Source organism: Acanthaster planci, linkage group LG11 (genome assembly GCF_054643075.1).
Source record: "Acanthaster planci isolate LZ-2023a linkage group LG11, COTS_SCS, whole genome shotgun sequence".
NCBI classification, from domain to species: Eukaryota; Metazoa; Echinodermata; class Asteroidea; order Valvatida; family Acanthasteridae; genus Acanthaster; species Acanthaster planci.
Window position 1 is genome coordinate 10,025,572 of NC_141787.1, and position 17,271 is coordinate 10,042,842.

The 17,271-nt window shown below is 42.2% G+C and overlaps 1 protein-coding gene across 3 annotated transcripts in view; it reads left to right on the forward strand.

Moving 5' to 3' along the window:
- The first annotated feature begins 666 nt into the window (after nucleotides 1–666).
- LOC110989111 (transmembrane protease serine 9-like) overlaps nucleotides 667–17,271 on the forward strand; it is a 36,531-nt gene continuing 19,926 nt past the window's right edge. The window contains exons 1-10 of one of the 3 annotated variants that reach the window (XR_015427187.1): nucleotides 667–1,095; nucleotides 2,746–2,955; nucleotides 3,395–3,577; nucleotides 5,235–5,417; nucleotides 6,113–6,354; nucleotides 7,540–7,699; nucleotides 10,180–10,287; nucleotides 11,456–11,677; nucleotides 13,273–13,418; nucleotides 14,260–14,362. Coding sequence is in view for 2 of the 3 variants with exons in the window: in XM_087143327.1 (XP_086999453.1) it covers nucleotides 1,029–1,095; nucleotides 2,746–2,955; nucleotides 3,395–3,577; nucleotides 5,235–5,417; nucleotides 6,113–6,354; nucleotides 7,540–7,699; nucleotides 10,180–10,287; nucleotides 11,456–11,677; nucleotides 13,273–13,418; nucleotides 14,260–14,362 (1,624 nt within the window). In the remaining variant the exon portion in view is untranslated. The remainder of the gene's footprint in view (nucleotides 1,096–2,745; nucleotides 2,956–3,394; nucleotides 3,578–5,234; nucleotides 5,418–6,112; nucleotides 6,355–7,539; nucleotides 7,700–10,179; nucleotides 10,288–11,455; nucleotides 11,678–13,272; nucleotides 13,419–14,259; nucleotides 14,363–17,271) is intronic. The other 2 variants (XM_087143327.1, XM_087143326.1) reach the window with 2 other exon arrangements.

Genomic DNA, 17,271 nt, shown 5'->3' on the forward strand with positions numbered 1-17,271 from the left:
GGTCAGACGAACAATAGTAAATATTCCCCAAATGCCTGATTACTGCCTGCAGCTTAGCCAGACAATTGGGGCCAGTAATTAATATCCAAGTAATAAGTTTGTGGAGTTTTCTTTGCAATTAACTGCAACTTGTCGCAGTGACCGGGAAATAGAAAGAAAATATCTAGCATTAGATTTACTTTTGCCGTCGTGAATAATTTTTTTTTAAAGATTTTGATGCACTTTTCCAATATCCATGCAATGTTTGTAATTTTATTTTGTCACTCCGAAACATCAGTTTCTAAGACTGGTCAACGGCATGTTGACCACCACAGGACACTTAAGTTTACAAAAAAACAAAATGCGCTGTTTCATCACAAAGAGTGATCAAGAAATCTCATAAAATACCTTTTTGTGTAAATTCAGTAATAAAAATGATTCAAATAACACACAAGATCTTATAAACAACATGGCTATTTATTCCTAATATAAGTCCAGAAGAAAGCGTTCGATAAGGGCAGTAACTGCACATGAAAACAAATGGCAAACAGCCGAATACAAGCAACTGCGCAAGCATTAAATTATGTTGTTGTCAGATCATACCAGGCACCAACGATGCATGAATATTCAACTTCCTATACTGCAATACGCAACGTTTTAAGGATGCAGATTACCAGCGAAAAATTGTGGAGATGATCATAGGGACCAAAGGGGCTTATGGCTGTGAAACAGGTGGTGCGTAGCAAGCATACGCGTTCTGGCTGTTGACATACCGGCATAACAGAAAGCGGTAATTGGCCAGATGTTGTAGCCTGGGTAGTTCAAACTCCTTCTGTGTCCTTCCTCCATGCTTCTTCTGGTCGTCACGTTCGTCACTTCGTGCAGCATTCTGCCGCAACAGTGCTGCAAGCATTGGTACTGGCCTTGCAACCCGGACCGTCGTGTGGTGCTCTCAGATCATTCCATGTGAATTGTTCAATATCCAGTTTGAGAAAAGTAGTTTCATTAGACTGATTACAGTCGTCTGAGATCTAGGAGGGTGGGTCAAGATGGACTATTCCGTCGCAAAGACTGTCATCAGTTTTACGGTTCTACTTACAGCAGCGTCATGCTCAGGTAAGGCCATTTGCTTTGATTTCATAGCCGCCTAATTTACAGAATGAAGCCTACTTTTTAAAAACTGTGTGGTCTCGATCTTAATTGAAATCGACCAGCGACGCACGTACACAAACACGACATCATATCATGCGTCGTTCTTGTGTTTGATTTCACACAGATTTATTGATAATGGGCTTTTAATAGATGCCTGAGATGTGTAGGCTTCGAAGGTCTGTAGTCCTTTCTGTATTGTTAAAAAGTCAGTTCATGGGACAACTTACGTGGGGGTGCATTCCGCCCCCAGCAGCAGCAACTTAGTCCGAAGAAATCGGCTTTGCAAAATTAATTTTGGTCCTTCATAAGCTCACATCATGCAGTTCTTGTTACAGAACCAGAAAGCAGTTGTAACCATATTTGAGATGAAAATTGCCCTCTGGTATGTCACGTCCAGTAGTTTTGCAAGCACATCAACTTCAGGCTACCTTTCCATGGACCATGCTGGCAAGGGACCAAAACCAGACGTTCTTTGACTTGCGTTAAAACGAATACACAGATTTTATGTATCACTTTTTGCTGTTACGGTCCTCTCCTGGGTGTAACCCGCCAACAGACTCACATGTGGATCCGTGATCATAACGGTTTAAACAACTTAAGACACAACCTTCCACCGTACTAAGAAAAATTACAGTGAAAAGGGGCAGAGGTATAAGTGCAACACTTAGTCTTCAAGCTCCTGAGGCACCCTGCCAATGAATCAACATTTATATTGTTCGCTTTAGTAACGGAAAATGGCCGTCGTCCACTATACAGATAAAGAGTTAATTCCAAAACAAGACAAGCGCCATTTCCATCCTTCTCTGAATTTCACCTCTTCTTCGTGGTTAATTAGTTACCTCCAGCCAGCTCCTTCAGGTTTTACTAAGGAAGGAGCTACTCAATGAGTCAGAACAATGAAAACTAATTAGGGAGACCTGGTACATGTACATACTGTAGGCCTATTTGTTATTCGAATATTCAACAATTGTGGAAAGATTGCTCACGTGTTTCGATGGTGTATTTGTATATCTCATTTTAGAATGAAACCCTTCATGTGGTAATTTGAGATTTGTACCTGTCGGCATGGGGGGAAACCCCGGAAGATTCCCTGACAAAACATTGTGCTGGGGTCAAAGTGCCACCCATCCTTTATTCTGACCTGGCTCAAAGTGGGTGTGTGGAGCGGGGCATCCAAACTGTGGGGGCAGACGTAAGATTCCACGAACTAACACGGTAGCAGTGAGTAAACAAAGTCATAATCAAAGGAAATCTGTCTTTATCGCATTTTGAATTTCCTTTTTTATTGCATATTCCCCGAACTGAGACTGATTTAAACGTGCATTCACAATTTGAACAGAAAATATCAAATGGAATGAAATCACTTTTTTGGGGGGTTCATTAGAGAACTTGTTGATTTATTTCATTTGTCTTTCCACTTGGTTTGTTTTTGCATCTTGCCACGGATCAAACAGTTGTTGGAAACAAATCCATAAAAATAAAATTTGGCCGAATGATCATGATTCTAGTTAGATACATGTATATGGCCTGATTACAAGAGGTTTCCACTTGCACATTATAAGACATGTATAAAAAGATTATTAGATAGATTGCCGGTGGTTGATTTTGTCACAGAGGTGATATGTCCATCAATTCTTGAGAGTGAAGCAGACATCGAGCATCTGCAGAGCAATATGGAGAACAGGAATTACAGGTTGGGGGAGGTGGTGGACTACCACTGTGATGCAGGCTATCGCATCCTTGGCAAGACCTGGAGAGAATGTTCAGGACCAAGTTTGGATTTCCCCAACCAGACATGGTCAGATCTCGATCCGATCTGCTCAGGTACATTCTCAGTACATCTTAAGCTACAAGAGAAAAATACTCCACCAAAAGATGTAAACTTTCCCTCCATATACGCCTCTCCACTCACTTAGCTATTAAATTGTTACGATAAAGCTTTATTTACAGACAAGGTTTCGCCTTTTTACCTTGCACTAACATAAAATTTCGAGTCAAAAGAGCAAGGCTCCAGTAAAGAATATATGAATATTTGCTAGTCTGTCCGTTTTGCAAGTCTAAATCAACTAGAATAAGGAATTCTGCTGAATTCTGTGAGTCTGTTAGTGTGGTTTTGACCTTACGTCCGCGAACTTGTGCACGACCATTGCTCTCAAACCTTTAAAATTGGTTGCAGTATTTTCAAACTAGCGTGCAAGTCTCATACAAATAAACATGGATGCCATCAAAAATCTTTAAACAATTTTCATGTTTCGATCAACAGAAGTTGAATGTCCAGACCCGGGCGACATCCAATTTGAAGCCGGTAGGTACTTGGAATCTACAAACGTTGGAGGAAGTGTAAGGTTCAGTTGCCGGTCCGGCTACAGCCTCCGAGGATCAGCGGTTCGGTTCTGTCAACCTGATGGGATGTGGAACGGCACGCTCACAACGTGTGATCATGAGAGTAAGTCATGTGATGCATCTCAAATTGGTAACCACGGAAGCGATTCCAAAAAGCCAAAAATCGATCAAAGCCCTAGTTGAGCAGTGAGGTAGAAATGCAAGCCAGTTATGATGGCTAAAAGTGGCTTAGACGTACGAACACTGGAAGTTGTAAGCACCTTCACTTATTTCCGAGTTCGACCGATACAAAGATTGAGGGACATGTCTTGGAGGCCGGGGTCAAGGGGTGTATTTGGTGTACCTATTTCATTGTGACATGTCTAACACCCGTTTCAGACAGGTGCTAGAGAGTCAGTCGCGCCGAACCAAAATAAAAGCAAATTTCGACACTTGAGGGCGCTCGGAACGACACCAGGGCGCCTTGATTTCAGACGTCGCTCCTTTCATTGGCCTAACCCAATGTCAATGTACATGTATGTATTAGGCCTAAATTCGTCTGTTTGAAACTAATTCTATTTGGTTTGGCGTGACCCCAGAACACCTGTCTAAAACGGGTTTCAGTTTCTTCGGTACGTCACAACGGTGGAGTGATTCAAAGAACATAAATGCACTTGATTCGCCCAAACAATAACGGCCAAACACTACAAAATCATCGCTTACGAGTAGAAAAAAAATCAACAAATAAATAAAAATATGTGAAATAAATGGAGGAATAACTTGTCAAAAATGCTATGAGACAATTAGGTACACGGATTCCTTGTGTTAGATGTGCCATAATCCAATCATTATCTTTTGTGAGTGGCATCATACGTGTTTCTTTTTCGCAAGTACATTCCTGGAAACCTTTTCCTAGATGATCAAATCAGAGCAAACAAAACCTCCACTCAATGTAGCGATAATGATAATGACAATACGCGCAATTCACAATAGTGCGCCTCCAAGAGTTTGCAACACGTTGGCCAATCACAACACGCAACCCTTTCCAAACGTGCTTTGGGTCGACAAATTTCGCACATTGTGATTGACTAACGCATTGCAAACTCTTGGAGGCGCACTATTGTGAATCACCCGTATTAAGGGCACAACATTTCAGCAAATATGTCTGACAAAGTTGTAACTAAAGTTGTAAACTAAGGATTAGGATGGTTATTCCCTGTAAACTTAGGTGACGAAGACCTTCACATCTTTATATTATCAATGTTTTACGCTAGGAATTGTATAAATTACATGAATTCTCCTTCAGGGGACAGACCCAGTACAAGCTTCGGCTTTTTGTCTGACCTCCCCATACAATTATAAATTAAGTTTAAGTTTTGTTAACTTCTATATTATTTACTTGTATACATAAACCTGAAACCAGAATATTGCATACACAGGCCACAGAACTGGTACAGTACAGGTACGTTTGGCGTGAGATTTTGAGTAGGATTTCACACATTTTTGGGGGGCGTTGCTGAAAGCTTGTCACCTGAGCTGTTGCGTGTACACGAAGGCAGTTCATGTTACATATTCAGAGGGGAGAGGGGCACACACATATCTCCCCACGTACCCCCCCCTTCGGTTTACGCCAATGGGACTGTGGTAGCATTGCTTTTATTTTTGACCAAGCTAAAGCAAATCAGAGGCGCTTGTCAAAAGGTAACAGGGCCATGCATGTTTAGTGCAAACGGGACTATGGATATAGCGCAGATATTGTCACAATCTTGTTCTTTCGACAGGTTTCTTCTGCCCAAACCCCGGTATTCCCATTGGTGGGCGAATGGTCAATGCACACAAGATGCGTTTCCGAGAGGGAGAAATAGTCTCCTATGAATGCAAGGGAAACAAGGTGTTGATTGGATCGCGTCAGAGAGAATGCCTCAAGACCAGAGCTTGGAGTGGGGAGCCACCAACCTGTCAAAGTTAGACACTTTAAAAGGACTGTGTCACACAAAGCAGTGTGCAGGTGAATGTGGCCAGGCCCGAAGAGCGATCGATTGGGTCTCAAATAGAGCAAAACTTACTTCCATGTTCCCCCAGTTCTCTCGTCAAGTACTGCTCTCAACGTTGTTAATGGAAATTGCTTTATGGGACCTGGCCATCGTAAGACGGTTTCAGTTTGATACAAGATGAAGATTAGTTCAAAAGGAGGCTTTTTGTTTAGGTGTCATTTTATGGTATGCACATCGGTAAAGGCCTGTGTTGTCAGTACATTAACTTCAATTCATAAAGATAATTTAGGCTATCCCTTTGGACGAGAGACTGTCACGTGGCCGTTCTTAAACAGTTGATAGAACATCGGCTGGCTATGCACCACCTCACGCATTACGCACTACGTGCTCACCAATCTGCTACATCGCGAGAGGAACATACCAAAACCAATATAAAGGAAAATTAGAGGCCATAATCGACGAATATTTTGTAAGTTTTAACTTGTTTTGAATTCGTGACTCAAAAGGTAGTGTAGGAATAGTAGGTCGGTCCTGAGCGGTGACTTAAGACCGGCTTGGGAGAATGGAAAATGGCAATGTATCCCGCCTTCAGTTTTGTTTGTTTCAGCGTCCCCGGCAGAGCACATGTTATTCTCTTGATTTCTGTACAACACATCTCCCCACAGGACCCTATGACTTCGAAGACACCCTTAAGATAGCGGCAAGGTTTGACCGTGAAATTGAGGGCATTGTAGCAGATCTTCAAGCTCCCATCATCGATCACAGCCCCAAAGACCGCCGACGCAGGTTCATAGATCCTGGATACTCTCAAGGAATGGACATCTACTTCGTTTTTGATGCCTCAGGCAGCATTCCAAAAGCTCACTTCCGGTATAGTTTGGCCCTTGCTAAAGCCCTTGTCAGCAAGGTAAGTACATGCAAAACGAAATTGCTGAAAGTATCAATTTTTAGACTACGAATTCCGTGAAGTAATTTCTAAGATCTTAAAGGTAAGTGCACAAGTACTTTAAAGCACATTCAATAGGCCTTTAAAAATTAAAAAGTGATGGAAATAATAATGACCACATTTGTACAGGGATTTCTAGCGTCTATAGAATAAATGACATTTTATTTTGTACAGGGATCTCTAATGTGTATAAGCTGTAGTTGTATGCATATAAGTTCAAGACTTTTGTTTCCCACAATTGTGGCAGTGACATTCAAGTTTTGTGGGAGGGGTTGATGATGTGGGCCTTGTTTACGGTCAGACAACTAAACGTTCACTTCACCAAACGTCTGTCGTTCATCAAGGAAGTTTGGCAACTGTTGGTCAAGCATTCACCATAGACTTTCTTTGTTGTAGTTTTTGCTTTGCTTGTTTACGGTTTGGTAGTTGTCTACTTTGTATTTTGTTTATTTCAAGCAAGAGCTGCACAGGGAAATCGTGATTCGCGTTGGGAGTCTGAACCACCAGACATTTTGTGTACTACATATAATTGAAAGCATCAACACTTTGCACGGCTCTAGAGTATTTGGGTTGAGGGAGTGAAGATTAAAACAAAAAGTTGACCTATAGTTTCAAAAAAAGCCACATATCCCATCCCAACATTTGGATATGCTACTTTTAAATGTTGCCACAATGCAGTGTGTTGGTAACGTTTTGAGGGCTGAAGAAAGCTGCCGTTTGGGATTTCTTCCGCAACTGATGGGAGAAATAAGATTTCAGTGTTTTACAGTGATACTTTTCAGAACAAACCCATACTCTAAAAGCTTCAGATTGACCCAGAGTTGGGTCCCATTGCGTGACCCTTTTCCGGGTCAAATTATGACCCCAAAAGGGTCAAATGTGACCCAGAAAAAGGGTCACATTTTGACCCAGAAAAAGGTCATGCCGGGGACCCAATTCTGGGTCAATCTGACCTGGGAGTTTTTAGAGTGCACGTAATGATGTCTGGTGCTCACATGCACGTGAGCAGTTAATTGTATCGAGGGAACCCCAAACATGGCCATAGAAATGCATAATACAAAAGATTTCAGTCTGTTGCCCATACAATTAAAGAGTTTAATTTCCTTAAAATAAGATTTTGCCTTTACGTTGTCTTTGTTTGTGTAGGTTGGCGGAGCGGATGGTCCTCGGCGTGCTCGCTATGGTGCCTGTGTGTTTGCCTCTTGGGCCCAGATATCATTTCTTGTCTCTGACCCTCAACCATCTGTGGAAATTGTGCTTTTACTGATTGACGGATTGATTGATCAAGTTAACCCGGAGGAAATAGGTAAACCTGAGCTGTAGCACCAAGTAATGCATGCGTGTCCATACAAACGTACATAATCATCGTAGGCGGCACATCTGCCATCTTTAGCTCATGCTGAACAGCCTGCCTTCACACTGCGGTTGTGTCAGAACCAACAAGTTCTTATTGTCGTGTGTCAAAAACTCGGGTCCCCCTACCCTCTGACACGCAATATGTACACGGCAAATTACACCGTACACTCAAAGAGATTGTTCAACTTCAAATTACATTGAAAATTAATTTATTTACAAATATAATCAGATCCTAAATTTAAAAAAAAACCTTGGGTTTCATAGAAACTAGAATGTGGATTGGCTGTTTAGTAATTACTGCAAGCCCAGATTCGGACAGTTCAAATATAGCCAGTCACCTGTCTGATGCGCAGATACTCTTACGTGACTCTCAGCGGATCCTTTAAGGATGATGCAGGTGAGTCAGGGCTTGACTAAAGAGCAGGAGACAGGTAGGTAGGCGAGTCCCCCCGGCGGACTTGCTGTCCCTATCCGACAAATGTAGGACCTGGCTCGATGGTGTAAAGGTACTGGACGGGGTCCAAATACGGGAGCTCCGACTCCGTAATAAGGAGCCCTGGAATATCAAATAATCAAACCTACGTTCACTAATACACATGTAAATCATATGGTAAACATTTATGCACCATTTAACCATACTGCAAATTCTCCTTACCCAAAAGGAGAAGCTTCATCATTAAAACGGTCACTAAAATTGGCTTTTGAGCTCCCCGTTGTCACAGCCATATACAGAAATAGCACGTTTTTATAACAAAGGAAAATACTGGTTAAATATTATTAAATAATTTAAAAGATCTCTTACAGTATATACTGGCTGCTGAGGTCTTACAATACACTGGGAATTGTCACAGCCTGCCTTTTCTCCTCAAAATTGGGGCAGCAAATCGCTCACCAAACTAATGGCTACCGCCAACACTGGATTTCCAATCCACATCAACACATTAACAAGGCTTAGTAAAATTCTAATGGCTAGAGTTATCGCTCAAACTTGTGCTACAGCACCACAGGCCTGTCGGTCTCTGCCACACAGAACCACGCCCCAGTACAAGGCTACCACTGCTAAACATCGCCTCTCTGAGCTCTACAGAGAAAGACGAGTGAAATCAGCTGAATGAAAGTCGCCAGTAAAGTTTCAAGTCGGTTTAATTTATTTGGCTACTCAGACAAGACCTACTGAACGAACACACTACATGTGGTACAACAACGCAATGCTGGCCTTCTTCTTTGCGGTAGGCCATAGCAGACCGTTCGGTACGTGACATATAGTTTTTAACCCCAGATATTGATTACGATTTTGTCGAGAATCGATAACAAACAGTGTACTGGATTGCCAGAACACAAGCGATCTACCCCACAGGGTTCATTTATTACCTCGATCTTTCAACACGGTTAGTGGTGTAATTTCTATCGCGGGTGTATCGGCGTGAACTTGAGTACGAGGTTGTTCAGCCGCACTTAATTCATTATTTCATCATGCATAATAAATTATGCTGTGGGCGACAGTGAACACACACTGGTTGTTGCAACCGCCGTGTTCTGTTTACATCGTTCATTCGTGTTAACTTGACCGATTTCGCCATAATGTCAGAGTAATGACCTGCTGTCGTGGAGCTCAATATGCAATACCAGATAGAAGTGGTCCTCTTAACGTTCTTTACATTTTCCTCATGCTATCAGTTCTTGTATGGTTATATAAGTAAGCCAGTGCCCATTAAGAAGTAGTTTTTCTCTCGAGATCAGAAATCTGATTCGTGTGCAGAACAGCATCAGCGCGAAGAAAAATACGGAACAATCTGTACAAGTGCGAATACGACGGTTCCAAATTCTGCATTGCCACAGCCTAGCACAGGTACGACGGGGGGCCCGGAGACCCCACATTTTCACATATTGCCCACGATAGCTTTGTGGAAGATCTCTTTGGGATAACGTCAAAGCAAATTGCTCCTCCCTATATACTTTGTCGATGAAGACGTCAGTGAAAATAAACGCATTTTGAGGAAGTAATTGAGTAGGCCTTAATTAACCGAATTCGTAAAACTTGTGGCGTAACTAAACAGTTGTTATTACCTGTTGTGGCAGGGTCCACTGCTTTTGTACACCCTTGAGTGAATAAACCACCATGGGCCCCAAACAGCATATAATACTTGTGTGTTGTAACTGTAGGAGAACAGACTAAAGAGTAGGACAGAAAAGAAAGGGGAAAGGCGTCCTTACTGTACAAAGCTTAATGTAATAACACTTGTCGTTTTAGCTTGGTATACATGACATCCGTTGTCTACAACTGAACCGTTACTATGTCAGGTACTCCTTTGTCAGCCCTTAATCGCACGTGACAATTTTTTTTGTGGGGGCGGGTATTCCCGGGCGTGTGTGATCACGCCAGTGCTCTAGTCGCATTCCTAATATAATTTTGACATTTTCTTTGTGAAGGACAGGGAACAGCAACTGGCAAGGCACTCCAGCTTGTTCACGAAACCATGATACCAGCTGCTCATGACAGGCCAAATGCAAAGAAATACCTGTTCCTCTTCACTGATGGTAAGAGGGGTCTTTCATCCAAAATAATCAGTGGATATCACTTGTCCGTACACCAAATTAATTCTCAGTCCGCATGTGCTACCTTTAGCCACAGTAAGTATGGGTCCACGATGAAAGAAGGTTACAAACTCGTGTTTGCGCCTACACGCCCACCTTGACTTCTTTTTATGGACCTATGAACAAAAGCAAGACCTGTGACCAAGAATGGTAGTAGCTGTCTTCATGCTAACACCTTCCAATCAAGAGCATTGGAAACTAGGTTGGCATGCATACATGTTCAAGACAGGCACGCAGGCTAGGTCTTCAGAAAAGCACGCAGCTGGCCTAAGGTTGTAGGAATGGGCAGGAGGGAGGGTAGAGCAGGCACAAGATCGAAAGGTATGAGTTTCTATGGATTCACCTTGTTTTGTTTTTGTGAAAGCAATTTTGCGCTCAATGAAAACATGGTGATTAGGGAAGTCACAAGTAAAATCAATGAAATAAACACAGCGTATTGCAAGACATAATTATGAGCGATGAATTACATCAGTTACAATTTTTTGACCACACTCCTAACTTGCATTGAAGCTTTCACAGGCCAATGAGCCTGTTCGCGCTGGCTTGTGTAAGCTTGTCCAAAAGCCAGAAGACTTAGTTCGTTGCCAGAAAAATTAGCGGTAAGTAATTATAACGCGCTTAGGTTAGTTTAGACTCACAAGGTTAATCCACGATTTTTACACCCGTTCCAGACAGGCGTTCTAGGGTCACGCCAAACCAAATAGAATCAAGAGCGACTCGGGCTGATACATTAATATTTTTTCAGATAAATGAACTTTATACATGCATTTGCATTGGGTGTGGCTCATGGCAAGAGCGATGCCAGAAACCAAGTCGCCTTGGTGTCATTGCTAGCGGCTCCAAGTAACGATTTTTCGCCTGCTAACACGCCCGGTCGCTCCTAATTGTTTCAGACGTCGAACATTTGCCATACTTATAATTCAAATTTTGCTTTTAATTTTTGGTTCGGCGCGACTCCAGATCGCTTGTCTAAAATGGGTGTTAGAAACCTCCTAGAAAAAATACGGTACGTGGGAGAACCTCTATATCTAGGAAAATATCACCATTTTCGGGAGACACCATGGCAGCTTGACATTTAGAAGGTTGAATTATTTCAATTTCGTTTATCAAGGTAAGCCGAACGTGGGTGGCTACATTGCCACAGCCCGGAATGAAGCGGCGACCCTACGGAGTCGCTACGGAGTTCAAATCCACTGCATCGGAATAGGTGCAGAAGTAGACAGAAATGAACTGCAAGAGATTGCATCCCGCCCTATTAGTGAACACCTATTCTTCATAAGGGACTATGGAGAAGTGGGCCTTCTCGCCCAGTCAATAACACAACAAGAACTAGGTAACCTTTTGTATTTTCTTTTGTATTTACTTGTTTGTTGTATATTGTTTCACTGTATGAGTTCTGGCCTTGGAGAGTAACGGATACCCCTCTCCAGATAAACCAGTACAAGACATCAATATGGGTTCAAAGATTTATTCCTTGATGACTGTGCATAAGCTAAACCTGTAAATAAAAAAAGTTGTAAAACGGTGGCACAAGTTGAAATGTGGCAATGAAATTCAGTAAGAAATGAACTGCCTTGCTTAACACGACAACTTGGAAGGAGAAAGATCCAATATTTCAATGACGCGCGTAAAGCAATGACAGAATTACACGCAGGGAGGGATAGACTATTAACTTGCAATGTATGTGAATAAGCAGCGTACATAAAGGATGGTCTGTGATATCACGAATGATTATACTGTGGCGGAATCACCAAGATACCCCCGGACTTTTCGTGTTCCCCCGCCCCTGGCAGTCACTCAGCGAGTGTGGTACTCCTTCAGGAAAACTCACACTGTCTGATAATGTACAACAAAATAACCATTTGCGGCACAATACAACAATTAATGCATTGCCAATAAAATGCCTGCTTTTTCGAGAAAAAGAATTGACAGTATGTGGTCCATACAGATTAAATGTGCACAAGGGGCTTCATGCCATAACGTCACAAGGATCCTGTGGGCTTCCAAATCCTTGTGAATTCAGCTGCTCACGATGCAAAAACTGAATGCTGGAAGTGTGTGGATGACATGACATTTTCAGAAAACTGTTTGGCTTCCCAAACAGGATCAATGCCAATTGATTGGGAAAAACTTCGACAGTGATCTGAGGAGAACCATTTGAAATGAAATCCTAGCAAATTTAAAGCCATTGAAGTCTGCTTTAGCAAAACCCCACCTGGGCGTACTGACTTATACGTATTGGTACTGACAGCATTCCATATGTTTCTGAAGCCAAAGTCCTGGGACTGTGGCTGCAAAGTGATCTTAAATGGTCCGTTCATATTCAGAAATTGCTAGAAAAGGCCAGTTAAAAAAATGTTTTTGTTACGCGCTTTGAATAGATTTGGTTTTGGTCCCTCTGAACTTATCGAGTATCGGGTGTCCATGTCCAAATCTTTCAAGAACACACAAATGCTGGTTTTACGGCGGTTTTAGAGAACTCTCAGGTCACAGGATATAGTCAGCTGTACTACAGAGAGTTGAATTTCATATTCCAAAGTTGGACTGGATCTGAATTTCTTTCTGGTCAACACCTTTTAAAAGAAACTCGTGATTTTTGTTTTCCAGACTACTCGTCATTCGGATTCAACGCACGCGTAAACGACCGGCGTTCGCCAAGAATAACTGGCAGAGATTATGCTGCACAGGTGTTTAGTGTCAACATCTCGAATTAAGAATTTGCCCAAGTGCATGATTCGAACTGGCGATGGACGATAATTATCTACGGGACTGTAAAGTCCTGCCTAGAATTGGTTCAAAGGGAATCATGGTTGACTATATCACAGAGAGTTGATTTCTTGAAAAAAAAAATTTGTGATCCAGTTAGGAACTTTGTTTGAATCTGGGCCTCTTTATGATACCTTCTAAATGAAACGCCTTATTTTTCAGACTACTCACCATGCGGATACAACACACGCCCAAGCGACCGGCGTTCGCCAAGAATAGTTGGCGGAGAATTTTCAGAGAGTGGTAACTGGCCCTGGCAAGTGGCTTTGTTTTGTGATCCGAACATTGCAGGATGTGATGACTGTGTGGTAGGCATACACGGCTTCCCTTTTGCTTTCTCTAATTTTACCAGTCATGATGATGGCATCATTACATCACTTGATTTAAATTTGGCAGTGCTTTTTACTAGGTTATGCATTTGAAGCTCTTTAAATATTGCAGCTGGTACCAGGCCGTCGTTCAGGTATTTGAACATTCCTAAAGACTTATACACGTAGCAGTATGCAGATAAAAAGAGAACCCTTCCCAAAACTCGTCATAATTATGTACACAATATTATTGCGACAGATACACGCCAAGGATTAGCAATGTGAACAGAAGGCTCAATAGTGACTGCACATTCAAATAACACTTCTACGAAGTGGACTACGTGTATCACCCGTCAAACGACCTGGAGACTTAATCTCTGCAGTGAACGAATGGCCGTGTTTAGATGACCAATAGAAACCAAAATTTCATGGTCAGAAACGAACTAAAAATAGCCCTTATTGATAGATCAATGACTGGATCGGGTGAGTGGGGCTCATAGGAAGCGATTTTGCGAAGTCTCCACTTTTTCTCCACTGGGCCGTCGTGGGGCGAGGAAGGCGGAAGTAGTCCAATAAACTGGGTCCCAGTCTGGAGCTAGAAAAATTAATCTTGTAAAACTCTGTAAAAAAATATATATCTCGTGAAACCAATCGTTTCCCACAATAGAAACAAAGTTTCTAAAAAAAGATTACAGGGAACGATTTTATAAAAATATTGATCTCGTAAAACAGACTTAGAAAATGTACCTCGTAAAAACAAACTTGGAAAACATCTGCTTCACGTTTTCAAAAAAAATATACTTGATGGCACTCTATGGCTTTCGTATACTTCTTCTTTCAGCCCAGGTTTATTTGTGGTGGCAGCCTCATTGCTCCTAACTGGGTCCTGTCTGCAGCGCAGTGCTTCAGAAGGTGTGAAGTGGCAAACATCAGGGTATATACAGGTAAGAATGGTGCGGAAAAAATATCAGTTTGTTTGAATCACGCAAAGTACATGGGCAATACTCGAATTTCTAGAATTGAAAGGTTTCCTGTCAACATTGGCGTAACAAGGCTTGAGTTGATGGGATTGATCGTAAACTGAGATTTATCTCAAGTGAATGTTTATGATTTGTGTTCAGTCGTTAAAGAATCTTCCTCCAGCGAGGAAGTTGCTTGTTTTGTTTCTGGAATAGTGATGGTGCTTTGACTAAAAACTCCTGTATAAACAAATTTTTACTGCAAGCAAGCAAAATCTCTAATGCGTATTAAATGACAGCACGAAGGAGTCATCAATTTGAACCTTCACGATATGTGTGTTTATTTTTTTCTCGTCCAGTAAGCGTTTGTGGTCTCTTTTTATGGAAGTCTGGCAAAAATCTTTAATATCACATCTTCCAATTATGTTACTCTAACTTGTTCCCTTTGGTGCAGTGACACCTTCAACCTTGATGTACCGGTTAAATTCACTAGATTTTAGCAATGTGGTTACAGCTTTAGAACAACAATTTTTATCTCCCAGTAATAGGTTTTTTTCTGTAGACATTTTATTGTTTGCTCAATCTGTCTCTTTCAGTAATCCCGGAGCTAAAGTGATGCGACTTTGTGCCTGGGATCAATAATGCATCTCAAGGACAGATCTTCTCAAACTCAAATTAAACAAAAAAAAAACAAATCAAAACAAAACAAAACCCCACAAACATCAAAAAAGCATCTCATTTGATTCAATTGTTCAATCTCCAAATATTTCTCTAACATTTGACCAAAATTCGCTTACAAGTTTTTTGGGAAAGGGTGTCGTAGTAACGAAGCGTCTCGGACGCAAGGTTGATGTTTGCTTCATGTTTATACCAAAAGAGCCGGGTTATTTATCTCACAGCCTGGAGTCTGCCTCCTGAGAAATCGGCTTTCCCAGTACCATATTTTTAAAAAGAAATTTGGCATACACGTAAACAACTCCAGCTCAGTGCAAATGTTTCAACGGAATCTGGCATTGTTTTGATGTTAAGCGTGCGGCCTTCAACCCCCTGACCGTATCAGCATGCGTGCATTAGGCGCTCTGTTCGAGAATAGTATGCTTGATTTTTCAAAATTGTTGTCAATACAACATGTATGTAGAAAATTCCTTGATTTGGTTTCCTGTATAAAATAATGCTTCTCTTCCTTAAATATAAATCATCATTATCATCATCATATGAAAAACTTGCGCGCATTTGCTCAACAGCATCCGCAGCGAGACCCACAGCGCGGGAAACAACAGGCTCACAACGCCCACTCGGCACACTTTCATTCATAAAAGGAAAAGGCAATTGTAGGCCTATATTTCACCGTCTCGCTCCACATTGAAAAGCCTGATTTCTCCTCTTAACGTTGGTCTGAACACCGATGAAGATTTCATCTGAGAACGTGTGGCCTTTTTCATTCAAAAATTGAGTAAAATCTGTAAAAGCACGTATTTCCTATGGAGGTCAACAGGAAGATGCCTCTCCGGTGGGTTTGCTCACTGCTTGGAACGGCAAAAATGTTTACGTCATCGTACTAAGCCAGCTCGGACGCCACAATAAACTAGGAGAGATTCTTTTTCCATCTATGTAAAAATTATTTTGATTGGCCAAGGATAAAGTATGGCTTTTTCTTGTCCATTTATGGGGAGCGTTTCGTTTTTGTTCGGTGACCCCGTAATGCATGCAAGTTGGTGTAGTCTGGTTCTGCAATCCTCTCACACAAGCGCAGTTGTAAACTCCTTTAGGAAGTGGACACCAGGTCTACACGTACACGCGTGAATGGCGCTGTTCGGAACACGAAAGAGGACACAGCTGCTCTCCAGGAGTTTCAATCTTTCTCACATTTGTCGTTTGCTTTGTGCAGCAGTTCTTAAAATATTTAATAATATAACATTCAGTTATACTGTGACGCTCACTTACAACACTCATGCTTCAAGAGCGCCATGGCGACCACACGTACCTTCGTGCTCGCGCTCTGTTTGATCGTCGTTTGCTGTGCTTGTAATGGCCTGAAACCTCAGAATTTGACGTCTGCGTACACATTTGACCCTGAAGCACCTACTGGACTGAGATTTCTCCCGGGAAACGTGTTTGTCAGTGGTTTTTTGAGGCTTACAAGTGGAGGTTTGTTGACCCGTCGCCGTGAGTATGATGACGTGTGCGTTTGCTATGTGTCACACGTGTATTGTCGACAGTATGCCGCCATGTTGTTTTTTGAGTGCCACCCTGACAACAGTCATGACAGTCCTTCGTCGCGGCACAAATTGAAGCTCTTCAGTAGGCCTGTCGCCTACTATCACAACTCCTCAGCTTGCTTTCGTCCAATCTTATGTGCTGGTGACATCGAAGCCAATCCCGGCCCTGTAAAGTACCCTTGTACTCAGTGTGATCAGCCAGTGAAATCAAACCAACGCGGCATCTGCTGTGATACATGTGACTTGTGGACTCACGCCAAGTGTGCTCGTATTAGCATTGCTGACTACGAGAAATTGAGCTCTAGCAGCTCTACATGGCTGTGTTGCAGGTGTCTCTTCGATGAACTCCCTGGCATATTGGACTGTAGTTTACCATCACTACCCACCACACTTAGAACATGTAGAATGACCAGTGCTAGTTTGAGTGATGCTGCTGTAGTACCCAGGCCAAAGCAGGTGACTGCCTTGCTACTTAACACACGCAGTGTGTGTAACAAGGGGTTTGATATTGCCTCCTTTCTTGCTGCTGACAGTGAACCCGATGTTCTTGCCTTAACTGAAACCTGGCTCGACTGTCATGATAGTGACTCCCTCCTGGGCCTTGCAGATGATTATGTAATTTTCAGGAGAGATCGTCCTGGACGACGAGGACGTGGTGTGCTGGTTGCCATTAAA